Source organism: Amphiprion ocellaris, chromosome 1 (assembly GCF_022539595.1).
Source record: "Amphiprion ocellaris isolate individual 3 ecotype Okinawa chromosome 1, ASM2253959v1, whole genome shotgun sequence".
Lineage (NCBI taxonomy): Eukaryota > Metazoa > Chordata > Actinopteri > Pomacentridae > Amphiprion > Amphiprion ocellaris.
In genome coordinates this window covers 38,491,511-38,513,552 of record NC_072766.1, presented here as the reverse complement: position 1 = coordinate 38,513,552, position 22,042 = coordinate 38,491,511, and the positions used below count along the sequence as shown (strand labels likewise).

The following is a 22,042-nucleotide window of genomic DNA, read 5'->3' as shown; positions in this document are numbered from 1 at the left end:
CAAAACAGGGGACGGAAGAGAGGAAAGAAAGCTGTAAAGACAGAAAAACTGAGAGGAAACGGAAACAGCAGGAGAGAGAAAGTGGCTGTAACAGAATTTAAAAGCAAAGGAGGAGGTTTCTTTTTCTTAGAGGAGTTTTAATTAGCTAGCAAAAAAACAGCAGCATCTGTTTACAGCTTCTGGCCCACAAATTGGATCGAAGTCATTTTTGCAGGTAAATCTTGCAAAGTGTGAGAGGTTTTTGTTTTCACAATTCATCTATATGCAACACACACCGAAGAAACACACATGCAACCTTGATAATCACGTTGCCGTCAGAAGCCGTGTTAAATACACCCCCACTCAGCAAGGCTTCAATCAACCTTTATCGACTGAGACAGGCAGGGACAGCGGCGCTAGCTCACAGCTAAACCAGCAGAAAAGAACCCAAAGTGGATAAAAGAGCATGTCAACCCAATGCAATTATAGCTTTTAATGAACGCTACAGAGAAGCGCGGTGCTCAGGTAATTAGGAAATTAGCCGTAATTACTCATCAGGCAGAGCGGATTCACCTCTCTCAGCCGGAGAGGCAGAGATCATCGTCGCCGATGACAACGCCTCGTAAGCGAGATTGATTTTCACTTCGGCGTTGTGCAACTTTCACGCCGCAGCGAGACTGACAATTAAAATGTAGGCCACAGAGTGAAAGTTGCAAACACAAAAAGCAACTCAGTAGCTCGGCGCCTCGACAGCCCATTAAAATCACATTTCAAGGCGAAAAAAGGAGTTTTGCGGCTTCGCACAGATAAGCAATAAAGACCTTGATGACTCACATCTGATATGAACTGTACCAAGTCTATCAAATCAGAGGCTTTTAATGCTTTTTGATTTAAACTGGACTCGAAAGAGTGAGTTTCTCAAACTTCTCAGAGGCCCCTGAAAAGACTTAATGAGAGCTTTTACAACATCCAATAAAAAGCAGAACAAGATTCAAAGTTTAACTCCAGATGGGGACTGAAACGGTAAAAAGGAGTTTCGGTTTGTGTTCAGCAATGAAGAGAAGCAATCTTCACTGGATAAAGTGTACAAACAGAAAGCATCCTGACTGTTGCTTCATTAGGATCTGTTGACTTAAACACTGACTGGTAAAAAGTGATGATTACTGTAGGAGCAGATGCTGAAAATCCCTGCAGCTGAAATAATTTGTGGCCATCAGGGGGAAGAAAAATATCAAAATGAGCTGATGGATGCACAACCTGCAATATGTCACAGCTTATAAAGTTGATATAGCTAAGAAGCAAGCAAATGTTTGCATTTATTCAGAGTATTCAGACTTATTTCTATCCACCTGATCAAATAAGTCTAACAATCTTTCTCCTTATCATGCCCATTTGCAGCTATGAATTCCCTGACATCCAGACCCTAATCATTTTTTTAGAGGCAACATAAAACATAAATTACTACAATTTAATTTTAAAAAGCAGCAGTTCAACACCTCTCTGAATTGTGTGCATGTTAAATTCGCTCTAAACTTGTTATTTATTGGCTGCTGTCAGTAAAAGTTATAAGAACAGCTCCTTAGATCATCAACACTGCCACTAATCTTTACAAGCAAAAACCTCCAAATAGGCAATGGCAGCAGAACCTGTTCTGCAGCAGGTGAAAATTTTGTCATCCACCTAAGTTTGGCTGCGGACTGCACATGCACTAGAAAAATAATTGGTGCTTAAAACAAATGCTTTTTTAGAGGAGAAACTGTTTGACTGTCATCCACACCTTCATAAGTCATTATTAGAAGAGTTGTAACTGAAGTAGTCGCTGCAGGGTTTTGGAGGAGCTTTGATTTGTACATGCTTTCCATCTAATATGCCCAAACATGGCAGGAAGTCCTAAAATCTCCTGATATCCTGTGCTATGTTCACCACAGGAATACTCACATTTACACAGCGCTAAAGCCCAATCTGGAAGTAGTTGCCATATCCAGTAAGAGTACAGTCTTTCAGAAACATCCTTGTGAGACTTTTGTGTTTTTTTTCTCTACAATATGAAGAGAAATGTGACTGTCCAGACAGCACAACAATGCCTGCCTATTGTAGGATAAATACAACCACACGTGTCCACTGTCCACATCAGTCTGCACACACGGACACCTAAAGCATGGATTTACCTTTATGCTTGTGATTGTATTTTGGTTGTATTGCCTTTGTACTGTCTGTTATTTATTCCAATAATATGCTTACCTTGTTATACGCCGTGGTGCTTTTAATCTGTCCTTTAAATTCTGATGACTTTATTACTCCGCCAAGGAACACAGCGGACTTATGTGACAATTGGCGTAAGTTTGTCCTTCCGTCTGTCTGTGTGCAACATTACTCAAAAACAGACGAACGGATTTGGATGAAATGTTCAGGGAAGGTCAGAAATGACACAAGGACCAACTGATTCGATTTTGGCAGTGAAGCAGCATTTAGTCTGGATCCACGGATTTGTTAAAGATTTCTGTATCATTACGAGACAGTGGCACAGCATCACTGTAACTACGACAACAAGGGAACACTACGTCAGCTGTCTACTGACGATCACATGATTGCGATACTACTATAAATCCACTACTGCTGACTTATCGGGACTTATCCGTCAGAAATCATGCAACGTCTGAGCAGACTTGGCAGAGTACTGCTGAGTGCTTTCTTGTAATTCTCTATTTTTTTTTTTTTTTGCTGCCTTGCGAAGCATTTTGGAACCTGGATTTCAAAAAGTTATTTATAAATAAAAACAATCTTTATTATAATTATGGAAGCAATAGAATCATTAATAATAGGCCAATTAAATACTTATTTTGAGGATTAAAGAACCCCACCACTACCATGCAAGCAAAGCAGGTAGAGTAAAGCATGTTTAGCTCGTTAGCTACGCTGCTTGTTAGCCGGAGGGGAGGTTAATGAGACTGAGACTGAACTGAGAATGAACAAAACAATAAATTACATTCTACCTGGGAACCTGTGTAGTCCCCACCACATGGGGGAGGAAGAGACAGGTGAAAGGAAGTAACAGAGACGGACGGAAAAGAAAGGATAAACTTAAGGCTTGGAGACACATACACACACCCACACAGTGAAAACAGGACAAATCAGAATGAGTGCTTTTGGTTTTCATCAGTGTTTAGCCTTGGGCCCCGGCTCTGTCTGTGATAAGTGATGACAGTGGGCTTCCTGATGGCCCATGGGGGAAGCTCTGCAACGCTGCAGCTCTCCGGCCCCCATTCTCAAAGAGGAGCAGGGGGGAAAATTAATAATTATCATCATGGATAACACCAACAGGGAGCAATTCATCATCACTCCCCTTTCGCCCAGCTATGTGTCAGTGAGCCGCGTGGTCCGGCCAGATACTATTATACGACGGTGGGGAGGGGGGGACGCATGGAGGAGGAGGGCAGGGAACAGGAGGGGCGATGAGGTGGAGGGAGGGAGGTGGGAGAATAGAGGGCTAATGCGCTTTTGATGGGGTTTATCCAGGCGTGGAGGCTTCAAGCACGACCACCTCACAGGCAAGATGGTGTGAATTCGTCCCTCAGCCTCCTCTGAGATCTGCTGCTGCCTAGAAGCTGAGGTGGAGCAGGATCACCTCCGGGCGGTGCTCCTCATTCATGACGCGTCTCAGACCAACAACTGTACAGTAACAGACAAGTCCAGCTGTGCAGAAGTGATTCTAGTCAGCTGAGCTATGTTCAGGAGGTCTCCATGAATGAAACAGTGGAGAGGATGACAGGATTCTCAACAGAAACATGAAAATGTGATGTTAAATGAAAACCCTGTAAAAAAAAAAAAAAAAGCTATTTTTATGGTAAAACTCCAGCTGCTGTGATTGCCAGAATACTACCGAAAACATTTTCTTCATTTCCAGACTGACACAGCAGAACCTGAGAAATTGCACTTTTGCATTTCTTTGCAATCCTTTTCTTTTCCGAAATTTGGTACATATAATAAAAACAATAGTTACAAGGTAAACAGTCAAGACTTATGGTGTGTTATGCTACTTAGACCTTCAGTGATTAATCAGTTTCAACTACTATCTGAGCATTTTTAAAATATATTTTTAAAGAAAAAAGTCTAAATTCTCTGATTACAGCTTCTTAAATCTGAGTATTTTCTGCTTTCTTTACTCTTCAGTGAGAGTAGAGTAAACTGAATATCTTTCCGTTACAGACAAAACAACACATTTGAGGTTGTCTTTGGGAATCAATTGTCAACAGTTTTCACCATTTTCTAACATTTTATACACCAAAAAACAAACTGATTATTGGCAAAATGACAATTATGGATTAAGTGACAACTAAAATGAATAAAATGCTAGTAGCAGCTAATGTAGCCTTGAGCCTTTGCCTCACACAGATATGAGGAGTTACTGCACACAGATAGTTTATTTTATAAAGTTGAATTTTTTGGCAACAATCTCAGGGAATTAGTCAGATAAACTTTTCAAAAGAAAAGTCAGTGTTACAAAATGCTTCACAAAGGACAAACTAAGTCAAAATCCATCAGTATCCCTGCAAATAACAGTATTGTACATATGTAGTATTACCCAAGACCTTTAAATTGACTACCATGTATAAAATTGGCAGACTTTCCCTTTAACTTCTAGGCTGTTGGCATACATCAGTATGTTGAACATCTTTTATAGTCCCCTGGAAATAGCCTGCCAAAGAAAATCCTGTTGACAGTCAGCTGATACTCCAGCTTTGAATGTTACGTTCTGATGCATTATTGAGAGTTGAAGAGTGGATTTTTCCATTAACAGTTCCTAATGTGCTGAAAATCGTCCTTGAAGTTGACGAGTGCCTGCCCTGTCAGTCCAGAAGGCCACCCCTCCAACACACACAATTTAAATGTGATGGAAAGCAAGTTAGAGATGGATTGCATAGCCTCATTTCTCTGTAGCGCTACAGTAGCTACGTCAGCAGCGGTGAGACAGCGGAGGTAAAATTAATTACAGACAGAAACTTATTCTCTGCCGCCACGCCATCAGCATACATCACTTCCAGCCTTTAGGAGGGGATGAGACATGTTCACTACCTTTTGTACAGTTCGGGCAAATGGATTACGACTGAAGCTGCAAAAAGCAGCAGAAATCCAAGTTTTAATCGAAGTGCCAGCACATATACATGTTGGAAGTGTGATCATGGTTTGCAAAAGTAGACAAAATGTGTACAAGCTGGAAAAGAAGAGGAGGAAAGGAAAGGAGGGATGAAAAAAAGCAAGAGTGAGAGGATTTGTCTTGTGCGTGAACGGCGCAGACGCAGGGGTTGTGCTGTTCATTTAATGCAAGGTTAGGCAGGCTGAGCTGATGAATGGACTGTCGACAGGAGAACAAAAGCAGGCGCTCCATCACAGGACACGAGAAGCAGCCGCTCGCGTTCACCAATCCCTGAGCACTGGTCCAGGAGCAGCTTACCCTTCACACGGCCCAACCTTAACTACTGCTGAGGAGCTGCAGCCAATACTGACTGCAGATCAGTATCTTTATGGCAACAACGCGCTACTCCTGCAGGCCAATAGTCCATCTGTAAATCCAGGGACAAGCAGGCTGGAGGCAAGTATCTACAATATACACACCTTGTATTCCTACATTATAAACACCACAAACACGCAGATAAACCACGTCTGATAGTGCGACTGAATGATTTCACACATGAGATACTAAAACACATACAGTATGAAGGCCTTTGCATAATATACATCAACTGAGGATGATCAGTGGAGCAAAACAGCAGAAAGAGACCAAAAAAAAAAGGAAAAAACAGACTGAAAAATGACACCCCTGTTCCATATGATCCCATCACCTGTTTTGCTGCGGCAGTCGCCTAACATGACTGGACTTAGAGCCTAGAAATAGAAGCAGGATGTTTTCAATTACAGAGCAGAGAAGACAGGAAAAATGAGAGGATGTTTACAAATCCCATTAAATCCAGCGGCCTATCCCAGGGAGCACAGGCCAGATAATAACCACCTATTGATTATCCATTAAACCAATACACCAGACAGTGCAGGTAACACTGCAGCACGACACAATGGAGCTTTGTTACAGAGAGAAACATTTCTCACAGAGAGTCGGAGGCTGCAGTCTGAAGTCGGCAGGTTGCTGTTAGCGCCACGGCAGGGAAAAGTGGCTCGGGAAGTTCACAGGAAGTGGGTGTGTGGGTGTGGATGGCTGAGGGTTGGTGGGGGTGGTGGTGGTGGTGGTGGGGGTGGGGGTGTTAATGGTGGCTGCCAGCACCTCACCAAATAGACTCATAAAGCATTCTCCATGCTTTGGTGCCTGCAGCTGACCCTCGCTGAGGACACACACTTCAATTTTGTATTCCGGTCGTTGGTCAAGCCAACCTACAACTCACAGGTTCAGGCAGATTTAAGATGAGTCATAGAATGAGTCACAAAGGACTGTTATTTTTGTCCATCATTCAATTACCTGCTTATATTTTCAGTGCTTAAAAAGAGTCAAATCAAGTTTTATTTAAATTTCCGAAAGATGTTTGAGTGTTGCTAGTTAACAAGCTTATTCCCAAACACCTTAAACCCATTCTGTTAACCTTCTGTAGCTCTGAGCAGTTTCTGGCCTTTTGTTGATCTCAGCGCATTTTTTTAGTAACTGTAGGCTCATTTTTCACGGTAATATAAAGTCCTGCACCTCTAAGGAAACATCAATCATGGCTAGAAGTGGAGAGAACTCAGACATGTCTTCTGTGCACTATGACAATGCTTTAATGCCATAAATCAGTCAAAAGGTAAAAATGTCTTTGATTATTTATTTTACAAAAGTTTTCACATGTGCTACCAACACTGGATAAAAAATAGTGAATCCACATACTATAGATATTTCACTACTTGTATTTTTAATTTGCTTCCATACTTGTCCTCTGTCTGCCTCATGTAAAAGCATAGTCTGCTATACAGCCAAGTTCAATTGCAAAGTCCCTGAATTTTTCTTATTGTAACTCTTGGTTCCAGCTATTTCATCAACGGCTTTCTGGTTGTGTCAAGGAGCACAGAATTTTTTGTTTTTTAAAGAATCTGGTCAAAGCAAAAACTTTATTTTTGGTGAACTTTTAAACAAGACCAGGTTTAGACTTGGTTAAGTTTCTCAACCGAATGGCATGGGGATGTACGAGTAGTTCAAGGACTGATGGAAAGTTCAGATTCTGACAATTCTCTTTTGTCTTTATATTGATGTTTTTTGTTAAGACAACTTTCCTTTTAAACCTACATGCAACTGTTGGGATTCTGAGGGATAATTATATACCTCAAATACAAATTATATACCTCAGATACTGCATATAATTTGTCTATATGTACCACTGCACTACTACACATTCATACTGCACACTCTGTATATAATGTAAATTATTCCCATTGCTCTATTGTGCATACAGTATAACCTTGTCCCTTTTTAATAAGCACAATTTGCACCACTGTTCATATTGTATATTATCCATATTTCTATTATACACTTCTGTATAATGTCACTGTTTATGCACTTCTGGTTAGGTGCAATCTGTATTTTGTTGCCTTGTTCTTCTGACATGTGCAATGAAAAAAAAGGTGAATGTAAATCTAAATATGTGCAAAAGTTGGAGATAACTAATAATCAACTAGTAATTAGGGTCTGTTTTATTGTTGTCTCTTAGTTTGAACAGAGACATTCTTTTTAAATCAAAATAAAAATGTGTTTGAGTTCACTGTTGTAGCACCAAAGCAAAACAATTGATTCATACTTCATATATTGTCAGGCCTCAGAGGAATCATGTTTGATGTTTTGAACTACATCAGGGAAGGTTCATTCCATAAAAAGGAAAGTGTGGTGTCTTTGAAGTGGGGTCCTATGAGGTCCATATACAGTGTGCTACTACAGTAGATTTTGGTCGGCAGACCTTCAGTTTACAGAAGCATAGAGGCCTCTTGGCAGGAAAAGAAAGCAAGTGAACTGTTATGACCGGCGGTCAACAGCAAAACATATTTTAGCCATGTAAGAAGAGGTCCACGTAAAAAAAAAAAAAAATCAATTCCCATTTAAGTGTACACTATATTTAGAATATTCTCACCTTTCTGTCAGACAGCCTTTTCCTCTGACACCATATTTTCTGAACAATAGAACTTCTGTTCCGAAGCCGAAGTGCCACGCTACGTATTACACTGCACATCTGATCTGCTGACCCTGGTCACACAGTTCATCGTTTGGTTTCCCTGCTAGCAGCTTCTTATGACCGCAACGTATTAGAGGCAACACACTGACTATGGATGAGAACCTCATACGATACGGTCAATTTAGAATCACCAATTAACCTCAGCATGTTTTTGGACTGTAGGAGGAAGCCGGAGTACCCGGAGAAAACCCACACATGCACAGGGAGAACATGCAAACTCCATGCAGAAAGATCCTGGGAAAGCCGGGACGTGAACCAGGGATCTTCTAGCTGCAAGGCGAAAGTGCTCCTTTAATATTTTATAGTCATCCAGGTTTCTTATTTGTGTGCCTGAACCTTTATTTTCTTTCTCAGCTACAATAGCTCAGTGTATTGTGAATTTAAACAATGTTTGTATGGAATATTTAAATCTTGGAGTCACAGTTTGTTCATGTCAGTATCATGGTTTTTCATCCAAATTCATTCAGTTTATAGTGTGTCAACATGTGAGATAACCCTGTATAAGTGCGGCTAAAAGGCTGAAGCATGACAAACAAACAAGTCCAGAGGAAACACGACCACAGCTGGAATCTACAATTGAACCAACATGTTTTCTTGATACTCTGCAGCTACTTCTGGGTTGTGATTATAGTTTGTGTTTGGGCATTGGAGAGAGAACGACAGGGAACGCAGGCTGCGAACATTCACTATGTTGTACGACATGTCAGAGCTACATTAGCCTCATATTTCTGATTCCATTTGAAACTCTATTAAATCTCCACCTGACAGACATCCTCTTAAATGCAGAAACGTAATCCATCAACGCGCGCTGACTGATGGCTCTTCTGTTTGCTCTGCCTCGCTCCTTTCACACAACAGCTCTGATAAATGACGGTGGATGTGCAAAGTTGTTTCGGGTCCTTTTTGGTGCAGCCCTTAAATGTTCAACACTTGGACTAACTTGAATTGTAAAAAATAATAATAACCTGACAAACTACTGAGAACACAAACAAAACTTCTACATAATAGCAACACTAGGATGTCTTTAAATTACTTTTTTGAATTTTTGATCTCTCCAAAATGATAAAATACTCGAGTGTCACACGTGTAGTACTGCTAACTGCACTGGAGACTGTGCGATATTTGACAAGTGTAGTGTCCGCATGTGTGTTACTTACCGTGCACTCTGTGGTGTTTGTGATCTTCAAGCAGAAATCCGATGCAAACTCCAGCTCAGACAGACACACACTGTTACAGTCAAATGTCTGTGGAAAGTCAAAAACAAAACATATGATCACAACTACAGCAACACAGTGCACAACTGTAAAAAAAAGATATGTACTGATGAAAATATGAACTATGGAAAAACAAGGAGTACAGAATGAATCTGATAAGCAGCTCTTTGTTTAGGCTGGACAGAAGCTGCAGAGCTTGTACCACCATTTTTTTAATTGACTTGAATTATTCAAACAGCCTGCAGTTCAGTTGGGAAAAAAAATGACATGCTTTTTCTTTTCCTGCAGTAGGCTGTTTAATGTTGTTTTATGCTGAATTTCAATTCATTTAGGACAAAATTTATCACCAAAACACAACATTTCCAGTTGGGGCGTTGCCGCAGCAACACCGTCTCTGTAGGAAAATGTGGTTTATTACAACTAGGGTTATATTTTCTGCATCCTGGCCAGTGGTTCCATCAGTTGTGATAAAAAATAGCAAACAAATACAAGTGGTCTGAGGATCACATGGGTTGACGCTCATAATGAGTGCACCTGTAAATTCCAGGGAAACCTTTAGTACACAAATCTACATTAAAAACACCCTCTGATCATTGTTTAAACCCCTAAAAGCACATCTTTGTGTATCAGAGTTACATTTTTAGAAGATTTCTAACACAAAAATTTCCTCTTGCTTAAAAATGGCCTAGATGTAACCCTACACTTTAGAATTCAGATATCTATGAAGTCATGATGCAACTTCTAGCATATAAAAAATAGCATGTGGATATGTGAACAAGGCAAAAAACTGCATTTTTTTGAAAAAGGAAGGTCTGTAAGTGCAACTACAATTAAGTAAATCTGACCCTAGGAGTCTTTCAGTAAACTGTGATGGATGTCTTACACTTGGTAACAAACAAGCTTGGCTAAACTGCTGGTTTGTTGTTTTTAATACTGTTCCAAACTCTCTTCCATTAATTTGGTGAGTGCAGAGTTATTATAGCTGAGAGAATCAATGCAGCGTGCAGCTTAAAAACAACACCTGGTGAGGTCAATACACGTATAAAAATGGTTTATTGAGTAGAATCCAAATGTGCTGAACATGACGCCTTTTTAACCTGATGAAGGTCGGCAGGTTTCTGTCAGAGATCAGCTCAGAGTTAATGAGGAACAAAAGAATCAGAATATATAACAGCCAGTCAGGTATTTGTGTTTAACATTAAAAAGATTACATTAAATTTCACACATTCTTCTGCACTTGCTGTGTCTGTGTAAATACACAGCTAAAATGCTGAAGATAGCTGATTACTTTTGAATTCTTTTGCACTAAATCAAAAATTACAAAAAGCTGGCTAAATGTTAGACATGATTATATTTGTTGATCAGTAATTGCTCCTTACTTCATGTATTACAGTAATAAGTAACAGCTCCAATGCCATTATTTTCTCCTTTAACTTGTCGTCTTCACAGTGGGAACATATAGTACTGAGCACATTGATAACTGTTTCTGTATTTTAACACGTATCCGCCTAGATTTATAAAATATTGAGCAGCATCATCCTGCCAGAGGTGAGAGAAAAAGGAGACCGACAATCATCCACAGCTATTTATACAGAAGCTCTAATTAAACACACACAGCACCCTGAGCAGCTGAATTAATCATGGTGGTTATAATAGTTGAGTTGACCCATTAGGGCTGTGACCTTCTACTACTGTTTACTATGGGCAGCAATAGCAACTGGAAGCTGAGTGACACAACTGGAAAAGGATGAACGTTGCTAGGAGACAACAATTTATTTGTCCATTGTGGGATATTGGAGAACACTATGTAGAATTCTGACATGAAGCACAGTGATTTCAGATTTTATTGATGGAAGAATACATGTAAAATTGGAATATTTGTAGCTATATTCTTCACTTTGATACAACAAATATGTATTATCGCTGCCGGGTTCACATGTGGATTGCAGGCCACATCTTTAAGAGACCATTTACAGCAACACACACTAGAGCAGAATGACTTTCTAAACTGTTTAAGACTCTGAACATGAGACACGTTACATAAGGCAGCAAGTTCTTCACATTCAACATTCCTATCTGTAATCACTGAGGGAAAAAAAAACTCATCTGTTTAGCAGGAATTTATAATTCCATGAAAGGGCTCTCAATTTTACGGAATAGCAGCCAGCCTTAATGGAACGTTATTGGATCGTATCAACGGGAGGCAATAGATGAGAGTCCTTGTAATTTGGGCAGAGGGGCTGTCTATTTGTCACTGGAGGGGAGAAACTATCGATTAGAGGATTCAAATTCCATTATATCAAGTTGTGCCCTCATTCATCACGTTCTCAGATGGGTGGAGGACACGCTACTTAGCAAACAGGCCAGCTGGCAAAGAAAAGCATGGTGGTGTGAGATGAACGAGCTCTCCTACGCAGAAATATTCTGAAGAAGGTATCAGCGTTGTTGGATGTGAGACTATTTCCGCGGTGTGTGTGTGTGTTTGTGTGTTTTATCTCGGTGTAATGTGTGCACTCTGCCATCAGCTCAGTGAAAACCGCTCTATCCGCAGGGGGCTGAGAGTAATGAAGTTTCCTTAAGAGGAACTTAAACAAGGATTAGACAGATCAATCACCCAGCACTACAGCATCACCACAAACACACACACACGCACACGACACAAAACACAACCCCAAACTTCATGGCTCCATATCTCTGTCTATAGCTAACTCCTGCACTCATTCTCCGACTGTGTTCTAACAGCCCCGAAAACTCTATTTCTTCTGTTTGTTGTAGGTGTGAGTGTTTCTGGAGACCACACACACACACACACACACACACACACACACACACACACACACACACACACACACACACACACACACACACACACACAGACACACACACACACACACACACACACACACACACACACACACACACACACACACACACACACACACACACACACACACACACACACACACACAAAGTACATCTGTCTGATGCAGGTGTTACAGTAAAAAACAGATGTCAGGTAGTTAGTACATACAAAGACGGCAAATTTTGAATCAAGTCTGGTTAATTCAATCAGAAAAATTAGTTTTTTACTTTTTGTTTATGGCCGATGTCATCTAAAGGCCTTTTCTGATATGTGTGATACATTAAATCATCAGTCTATTAAAGCGATGCCAAAAGAAAGCCACAATAAATGCACAATATTTAATGTTATTATATAATATATAAATTAGACATATTATTTTATGTGTAATCATATGTTACAACCTCCTCCTATGTGCAATAATTTGTTACAGCCACATCCTTTTGTACATAGTGCTCTTGAAAATTTCAGGTTACTTATATAATGTGCTCTGCAATTTTTGCACTGTGTTTTTAATATATCCTTATAGGTTTTATGTTTGAGACAAAGATTTAAGTTGTTAAAGATCAAGAAAAAAAATACTACTATGTTTGTTCCTTCACCTTCTAGACAGGTTTAACCTTCATCTTTTATTATAGTATCCCTAAACATAAAACAAAGCAACAGATGCTTTGGATCCCTCTATCGCAGGTTGTATGTCTATTAATATTATTCAAAAGGCCGTTAGGAGAAAACTACACTTTCAAGAAAGAAAATAAGCTAAAACTATAAAATTAAACATAATTCTGTGTAGCAAGAGTTTCTGCTTTTTTATTTCCCTCTCTGGCAATTATGCTCTGACACCTTAAATTAATGCTGTGACTTCTTGTGGAAACCAATCAACACATACATGTGGATCAGTTCATCGCAGGGCTAGACAGAGCTTATACAACCTTAGCCGGAATTACACTATTAATTGGTGCAGTTTAAATTTCATACAAAAAAATCTAAAATACTACACTGACTTCTAGAAAAACACATTTCTGGTGATTATTATTACTAATACTATCTCATACAGGTGTGTTTATTGCTTCCACTTCAAAATATATATAGTATTTCCAGCCAGAACAACCATAACTATATCAAATTGTAGAGACAACTTATTGTCTTACACTTGTTTTTTTGTTTTTTTTTGTTATTTTAGAAACACTCAGTGAAACATACTGGGCTAACTCTAGTTATATCAGTGTTTCTATTGAGTCTCCACAGATACAACACAGAAGGCTGAATGTTTACCTGTATGACTGTAGGTTCAGAGATGAGTGTCTCAGCTTTTACCACTTCCACCACCGCTTCGGGCACCACGGCCTTCTTCATGCAGCCCATGTTGAAGCCATAAACATCGTCCCAGAATGCAATGCGTTCTTGGTGCTTCTGCGTATCTCCTACAGCTGCCAGGCTGATGTTACAAAGGTCCTGGGTATACTGTGGAGAAATAAGGGGGAAAAAATGGAGATAAGGACTGAAAAAAAGACAGGAAATAAGTATAACAGTATCATCATCATGCTTTAAGTCACAAGCAAAAACTGTATGTAAAAGGTGAACGCAGCAACTGTGACATCACCCATTGGTTTGTAGAATCACATTTCAATACGTCAAGTTCGCCATCTTGCTCTTTTGAAATCTGACATGGGGAGCAAGTAGTGCTGAACTGTCAATTTTACTCTAAATGAAACCATAATTTACTAAATTCAAAGAGTCTTGAAACTTTTCTCCAATGGAGGAAAGGCCAGAAACCTGGTCACTAGACTAAATCTAGTCACAGTATTGACGTGTTCAACGATCACTGGCTAAAGATTAAGAAGGTCAATCATATCTGACAGCTAAGACCATCCCTGAACAGAGAGAGGGGCTGTAATGTGTCCTGTTAGTTCAGAAATTTAGCTTAAATTCCATCTAACGCTTCATTTACTAAGATACATTTAAATCCATAGCCGTAGATCTCAAGGGGAATGGAATGGAAGGGATATGTCCCTCGCAATATTTAGACCACATGCATTTCTTACCACAATAAAAACATGAAAGATGGCAAGGACTTCCATTTTAATCCAGAAGTTGATGCAGAAAAGGCAGAAATTCGTGCATAAAATTCACCAGAATGCAGGAAATTAAATGTTTCATGCTCAAAATTTGTTGAGGGAGGACGCCCAATGTTCAAATATACACCCAGAGTTCAATCTACGGAAGACATGTAAGTAGACCTCTGAAATAAGATAAATTTGTTCATTTGCATGTACCAGAAGTGATTCAAGTATTAATAACTAACTTCACTTAATAAAGACATTTTTGTATTCAACATTCTTAACTGGCTTAACTGATTACACATAGAAAGTAGAAGAAATGTGACATGAAAATAGTTTAAACTGTTACAGTTAGTCTTGGATATACTTAGTTGTAGATTTAAACAGTTGTTTTGGTTGACAACGCTGTTAAATTTAACAGAAACAGGAGCACCATAAATGCGTATCACTTCCCAATGGTTTGACACTCTCTGCATCTCACAATGCTATTTTAATGTGCTCAACGATTATAAGGCAAATTAACAAATCCCTTCAGGAGTATATTTTGCTCTAAAAAAAAAATCATCAATCATAACTAAAACAAAATGCGATCACATAAACGCCTGGTCTCAGTGATGAGACATCCTTAATATCAACAAATTGAATGGCTTACAAACAATTCAACAAATTTAATCAGAGAACGCCTTTACATCTTGGGGGTGTGGAGTTTTGCATCAATTTCACGAAGCTGCTGTAATGACTGTATCCATCAAATGTGCACAAAATATGGCCTGATGACCAGTTTGTCCTACTTTCAAACTTTATGCGATAAATCGCTAAAATGTGGAAAAAACGTGGGCACACCAACATTGCAATATGAGACTGTCCATTAGGCTGACGTACTAAAGTCCCATCTCACTCAAGGTTTTCTACAAAATACTGGAACCTGGTTGAAGATATTTACTCCTGTGGTCAATTTCATGAACACATGCACTGATGCTGGGTGGTAAGACATCCCAAAGTTGTTGGAAGTTCTTCCATACCAACTCTTAAAAAAGCTTCCACTTCCACTGTGCGCTTGGACACTAATGCCACCATGTTGGAAACACACAAACATCTCACACATTACTGTATAAAAAGTAGGTGGATTGCTCCCTCTGGATTGGGAAGTGTCTTGGGATCTTGTGCACAAGTGATGGAAAAATCAGAGCATGAGATAGACAGATGGCTTGGTGCAGCATCAGCAATAATGTGGGCTGTACTGGTCACTGCGGTGAAACGGGTATTAAAGCAGAAGGTGAAGCTCTGGAGTTGATCCACCTTTCAGCCCTTTACCTATGGTCATAAGTTCTAGGTAGTGACCGCAACAATAAGATTGGGGATGCAACTGACCAAGATGAGTCTGCTCCGTAAGGTGGCTGGGCTCAAAAACAGGGTTAGATAGGGTGAGGAGTAGAATCACTGCCCCTTTCTGTCGAAAAGAGCCAGCTGAGGTGGTTTTGGCATCTGATTAGGAAGCGTTCTGAAAGGTTTGCCGAGAACATCCAACTGAGAAGAGACCAAGAGTAGACGCAGTACAGGCTGGAGGGATTACATATCTCATCTGGCCTGTGAACACCTTGGGTTTCACCAGAAATAACTGAATAACTGAAGAGTTGCTGGGAAGAGGGGCATTTGGAATGACCTGCTTCACCTGCTGCCTCCATGACCTGACCATGAATGAGCTGAAGAAAATGGATGGAAGACAGGATGCATGATCAAAATAACACAAAAGAATGTAGAAAGACCTGGCCACAGCCTCAAGGTCACAAATTGTTTTCTACTACGCTATCAGTGGTGGTAATTACAGAAATGGATTAATGCAAAACTTTTTGCATTTGATAACCCAATATCCTCAGCAGTTTTTACTTTCCTGCTGAAGCTGTGTTCACCAAGAACTCATTTATGCATTAGTGGAATGACCATCACACGAGACTGACACCCAAACTAATACCGTTGTCCTTTTAAAATGCATCACTTTTGCTACTTTTATGCTTTATAATCACACTACTCTGGTGTTTTAGGACTATTAAAATGGAGATTTTTGGAAAATGTGTGGACCCTGTTATATTTTTGAAAAGTTTGGGGGTTGTGTTTAGGCTGGGCATGCAGAAATGGGGACTTCTACTGTAGATCTCAGGAAATGATTTGTCACCTTTCTATCTTGTGACCATTTACCAGAAGAAACCAAAGACATCAGCCTTGACTATCAGTTGCCAATACCACATGGATGACAAATAACAGGCCTTAGATAGCTAGTTGTCTATGCCAGCAGCTGTTATGCAGTTAAACAGAACTCATATCTTACTTTTCACCACTGCTGTTCTTCCATTTTCTAGAAGTGAACCAGTCCCCTGCTTCATGTTTGCACCAGCATCTGCATGTCAAGTGTATGATGTGGTTCCTCATATGATGTGTTTTCTGCCCTATTATTATGCACAAGGATTATTTTTGAAATTTTGCTAAAAAGCTTGTCTGGATGGAGATCATTTTCATTTCTAAACACAATTTTAAAAGAATAATATATGTGTGCAGACATAGTCTTAATTAGTTAAGATTTGAGCGACTTTGCTGACATTGCAAGTTTAAGGAGTCAACCTTCTCAAAAAACTGCCCACCTCATTTACTTCAATAGACACAAAGACAAAAGCAACTAGAGACTTCCTTTCGTCCATTATCCCTTTCATTACTGCAGGTGGGCGTGCTAATGAAGGTTCTACAGCACCAATTATAATGCTACTCTGCCTGCATGAGCACTTCCTCTCATTTAGCACAACACTGATAGCTGTGCCCTGTGATAAAGAATGAGGAAATAACTAAACAAAAAAATAGTGTGACCCCAGCCTGAGACAGATTCATTAGTTGTGGTGAAACAGATCGTGAATGGTTGAAGAATCATGTGATCTGGAATAATTTGAAGCTCTTCAGGCTGGTACCAGTTGTCAGACCAGCTAAATACATGGTTTTACAGTTGATATTGTCATTGTCAAGAGAAAGGACTGCTGTTGAAACTCATACTAGATGTATTTTGGTTATACAAACTTCAGAATTTCTTAGCAGACTTAACCTGCAGCTTCAGAAAAAACTATTTTTCTTAGAGGATTAAAGATGCAACTCTCAGCAGGGAATTTTGTTTCATTTGTTGGAGCTTTGGAAGCTGAGCATAAGCAGTGATTACTGTGCTGCTCCTATTACATAAGACAGTCTCTTGAATGAATTATCCATATCTTGAAATGAGCATTAAACATGAGGCTTAATGTCTTGTCATTGTGCTTTCACATCCGAATAGATTCCTCTGGATGGTTAATATGCTTGGTGATTAAGTTAGAGCTCAGATGCTTGAAGCCATTTGTATTCCTACTGTGAAGATAACATTAGTCAACACTGAGGCCTTGGGCCTACTCTGGAGTTTGGAGGCAACACTGAGGGCAAACTTAACGTTTAACATATAACTTACTGTCATGAGCAGCAAAGTAAGAATTTGCCCCAGTTAGACACGAGTATAGCGAGAAATTTTGAAGAGAAGTCATCATAGCTCACTGTAGCAGGCAACAACACTTTTCAGTCTCATCCTTACACAAGTTTATTCTGCTGGTGTTTGTTTATTTTCACTATCCTCTTCTATTTCCCTCTTTACCCTCACCCAAACCAGTTGAGACAGATGTCCGCCCTCCCTGAGCCTGGTTCTGCCAGAGGGAATCTTTGAATTTGGATTTCTGGTTTCTCTCTAAAATATTCTATTGTAACATCTTGACCTTACTGTATGAAGTGCCCTGTAATGACTTATGTTGAGAAGTGGTACTATGCTAATAAAACTGGATTGAATTGAGTGATAATAAATAACATCAAATCATTAATCTATGCATAAGAACATCTCAATCATTTGAATAGATGCTTAGGTGCATCAACCCCCAAATTCCTGCCTTAACCCACATATTGACTTCTACTTATTCCACTTTTATATATGTTCATCAAAATCTATGTTTTGTGATGGCAAACAAGCTAATGTGAGCTTAAACCTTTGGTTGTCTGACTATTGAAAAAGGTTCTGAATATTTACATTTCAGTTCTAGTTACATCTCTTGGATAACAAAGAACCTGATTATGATTGGTTTAAGGAGGTTCTGACAGTTTTTCAACATAAAAAGGAAGTGAAACAAGCCTAATTTATCTTAAATGATTACTGGATACAATATCTGATATTTTTCCAATTATTGGTATCTTCATTACACTAATAGATCAATGTTGAAAAGCTTCAAAACATAAAGCAATTCTACAAAGTTTTGTTTCGCAGTTTGTGTCATCTTAATTTTTTTTAAATCTGGATTTTCATTAGACTGCAAATATAGCAAATATTGGTTATCAGCCTTCTTTATTACTAACAGTATCTGCCATGAAAAAAATATATAGGTTGATATCTAATTTATGTAGAACTTTTCAAAACAAAAGTTCTAAGATATATTACAGGAAGAAGAAAGGGGGAAAAGAAGAAGAAGTGAACATATTTTTTGCCCATGGAACATATTTTAAACTTTTTTACGCCTAAATCTTACAGATTTTAATGTCTTAGCCTTCCAATGAGCATGTTTAATTATTTTCCCTGGTAAAAGTGTTTGTCCTCACTCTCACGTGACCTCTGACATAAAGTGTGTGAATGGATGGTGACAGCTCAGTGATGGGCAACTCATGGCCTCTCATGATTAGCTGAATCCTGCTGGTGACCCTGTGAGTGTCTCCAAACCTAATGACTGTACACACACAAATTTACGCACACGTGGACATGCAAACAGCAGATCTGTCACTCTGTTTTACTCCGATTACTGGACCGGGTGAGTAATTATGAGGGCCAGGTGAGAGGAGAGGTGCTGATTGGGCAGAAACTGGACGGGCCTGTCGGAGAGACACACTGAGAAAGAAACGGGAGACGAATAGGCAAAGGAGGGGGTGCGGCGTAGAAAGACGAAGAGGAAGAAGGGGGGGACACAGGCGTCCCCAGATTCATGGCTTTGACATCTGCGTCCTTCTCGACTCGCTGCTCACAGCCCGTTTGTCATGGCCCCCCTTCCATCCTCCAAGCCACCCTCTTCTTTGCTCTCTCCGTCTCCCCCATTGGTCGGCTGTGAAAAAAAGGGGGGAGAGGAACCAGGAGGGGGGCATGGGACAAAACAGATCCCTTTTCCCTGGACGCTGTGCTGTGCCAGGCATGCAGGGGCACATTTAAGGATGAAAGGGAGGTTAATGTAGTGGGGAGAATGAGGGAGCCGCTGTAACTCTCTTCTAATGTAGCTTAAACACACATACAGCAGCAGTGCTGCAGGGCCTGACCAATAACTCACCACAGCCATGTGCACACACACTAAAAATCTGAAAAATAAACTTCAGAACAGAAGTCGATAAATCTAATGTGACACAATGGCTGTATTGGTGTCAGCATTCAATAAATTAAAGAGTTAAGGTGCTTTTGTGTGGGTTATTACAATAAGGTGAAGTCTGGTTGTGCTGTATATTTACCTCCGAACAAAAACCACAGGGAGGAGGTTCCATTCATAGAGCTGAGTACCATGCATACAGAATTAGCCATTTATTAGAGAAGCGAGATTCTGAATCTGTTTTTCAGTCTTCTTGGAAAAATGAACCAAATATAAGCTTAAAATCGTGACAGTTCATTGAAATCATTGTCTTCAACACGTCTCGTTTAAAATTCTTCCAAAAAAATTAACAGTTTATACATATTAGATTCTGTGAAAAAAATACAATTTTGAGTCACCCCGTGCAACCATGAAGACATAACTGACTCCGGCAAAATTTCAGGGACTTTTTGGCTAAACTGCAGGCTGTGTTTACACACAGCAGACAGGAGACAAGTTCAATAAAGTAAGTAGTAAAATATCTGTTGTATGTAGTGTCATTGTTTTATTTAGTACAGGGAACTTGAATAAAAAAATATTGGATTCTAGGTTTTTAAATCTTTTGAAAAATAAATTAATCAAAGAAATACATTTTTCAGTTTGTGGTTTTTTTTTATGATCTATGACATTGTAACTTTTCTATACTTTGCAAAGGAACTTTTTGAGTTTTCCATAGTTGTGCTGTTTCCATAGAGGTGCAAGACGTTATACTGCAGTGAAAAATGATCCCACTGCGAGTAAAAATGTGAGAGGAGCAATAAAAAAAGCTTATAAACAACCACTTTTCAATGAAAAAAACTATTTCCATTTCATACAATTTCACTGAGAACATTCTGCAATATTATTGCAAAGCGTTTCTGAACTCCTTTGGGAATAGTGGCACGAGGATGGGAGCAGAGCGGAGCATGCTGCTGGAATTACCTGTGTCAGAAACAACATGCAGCGACTTGATTGACCTGCTCCAAGTAATTGTAAGCAATAATGAGACACAATGAGCAGTTATAGGAAAATAAAGTTATTAAATTGTTGCGCTATATGCATGTAATCAAAATAAAAGCATTATGCATTTAAAAATTAGAACAATCTTTATGATTGATACAATAAGACTCGGGTTGACTGAAAACAGTGCTTTTGAAAAATTAGATTTTTTGATTTGTGTGCTGCATGACACCCAGAGTTCCACTGATTTAAAACATTTCTTCTGGTTTTGAGGGCTTCTGCTGTATTTTCTGCAGCTCTGGTGTGCAGCAGATCCAGAGAGATCAGCCTGTGTTTCGACTACAAGGGTTAAAGGCTCATGACGCACCATACTGTGTCCTCTGACCTGCAACTTTTTGCCTCACTGAGGTCACACTTTGGCCTGTCGGATCTCCCTCGCTAGCCGATCCGTCTCTATAGGTCCTGCCAGTCTTGCTGTCCCTCTGTGTGTATGTGTGTGTGTATATGTGTGTGTGTGTGTGTGTGTGTGTGTGTGTGTGTGTGACCCTCCTCTGGTGTCCCAAGGAGCCACTAAAGGCAGCGTGGTGGAACCGTTCCTCAGCTGGCTGACATTTGGCACAAGTCATTAAATCTGCTGTGTGGCAGCGATGGGATGACCCAGGAGGAAGGTCTTTCCATATGTGTCAAGTCTTTTTGCACTACAGGGTCTCTTGACTCAAAAATCCCATCAAACATATCTGTTTTTGGTCAAACCAACACTGTTATTGTTGAGCCCAGTTAACACTGGGGCAAAACGCAGGAGCACAGAACCCAAACTCCACTAATGTGTGTGTTTTCCCTTTATGTTCAGGCCGGTCACAGGGGAAACGTGTTGTTGCTTAAACCAGAAGTGTGTCAGTTAAGGTGAGCTGCTGGACCTTCCCACTGTTTGAATTGTTCCCCCTTATAGCCACTGCTCTGAATAGAAGGTTGAACCCTCCAGTATATGTTTATGAAGAAAAAACAAAAGTCAATGCATTCATGTGCACATATTCAGTGGGCAGATTGTTCCTGCTGACAGATGATTTGGTCTGAGAATCCCACTGCATGACATTGCTTTTTAGTCGCATGCAAAATGGCATTTACAGTAAGAAAATATTATGTTTTTGAGCCTCTAACGCAATCATATGCACTTGTGCTGAATACAAATATTATTAGCATCGTACGTTAGCCAAGCAATGTGGCAACTGATGCATGCTCATTTTTAGTGTTGACACTCAAAAAATTAAAAATATTTCAAAAAGACATTTTTGAAAAATGCACTAAAGACATATCAGTCTAGAGGTCCCTTTAGCTGACAAAATATACTGCTTTTGAAGTGACTACC

At 39.7% G+C, this 22,042-nt stretch overlaps 1 protein-coding gene across 1 annotated transcript in view; it reads right to left on the bottom strand.

Moving 5' to 3' along the window:
* prmt3 (protein arginine methyltransferase 3) overlaps positions 1 to 22,042 on the bottom strand; it is a 66,316-nt gene that overhangs the window by 14,484 nt on the left and 29,790 nt on the right. The window contains exons 12-14 of the mRNA XM_055012561.1: positions 14,597 to 14,604; positions 13,527 to 13,706; positions 9,335 to 9,421 (exon numbers count right to left, since the gene is read on the bottom strand). Coding sequence (XP_054868536.1) covers positions 9,335 to 9,421; positions 13,527 to 13,706; positions 14,597 to 14,604 — 275 coding nt within the window. The remainder of the gene's footprint in view (positions 1 to 9,334; positions 9,422 to 13,526; positions 13,707 to 14,596; positions 14,605 to 22,042) is intronic.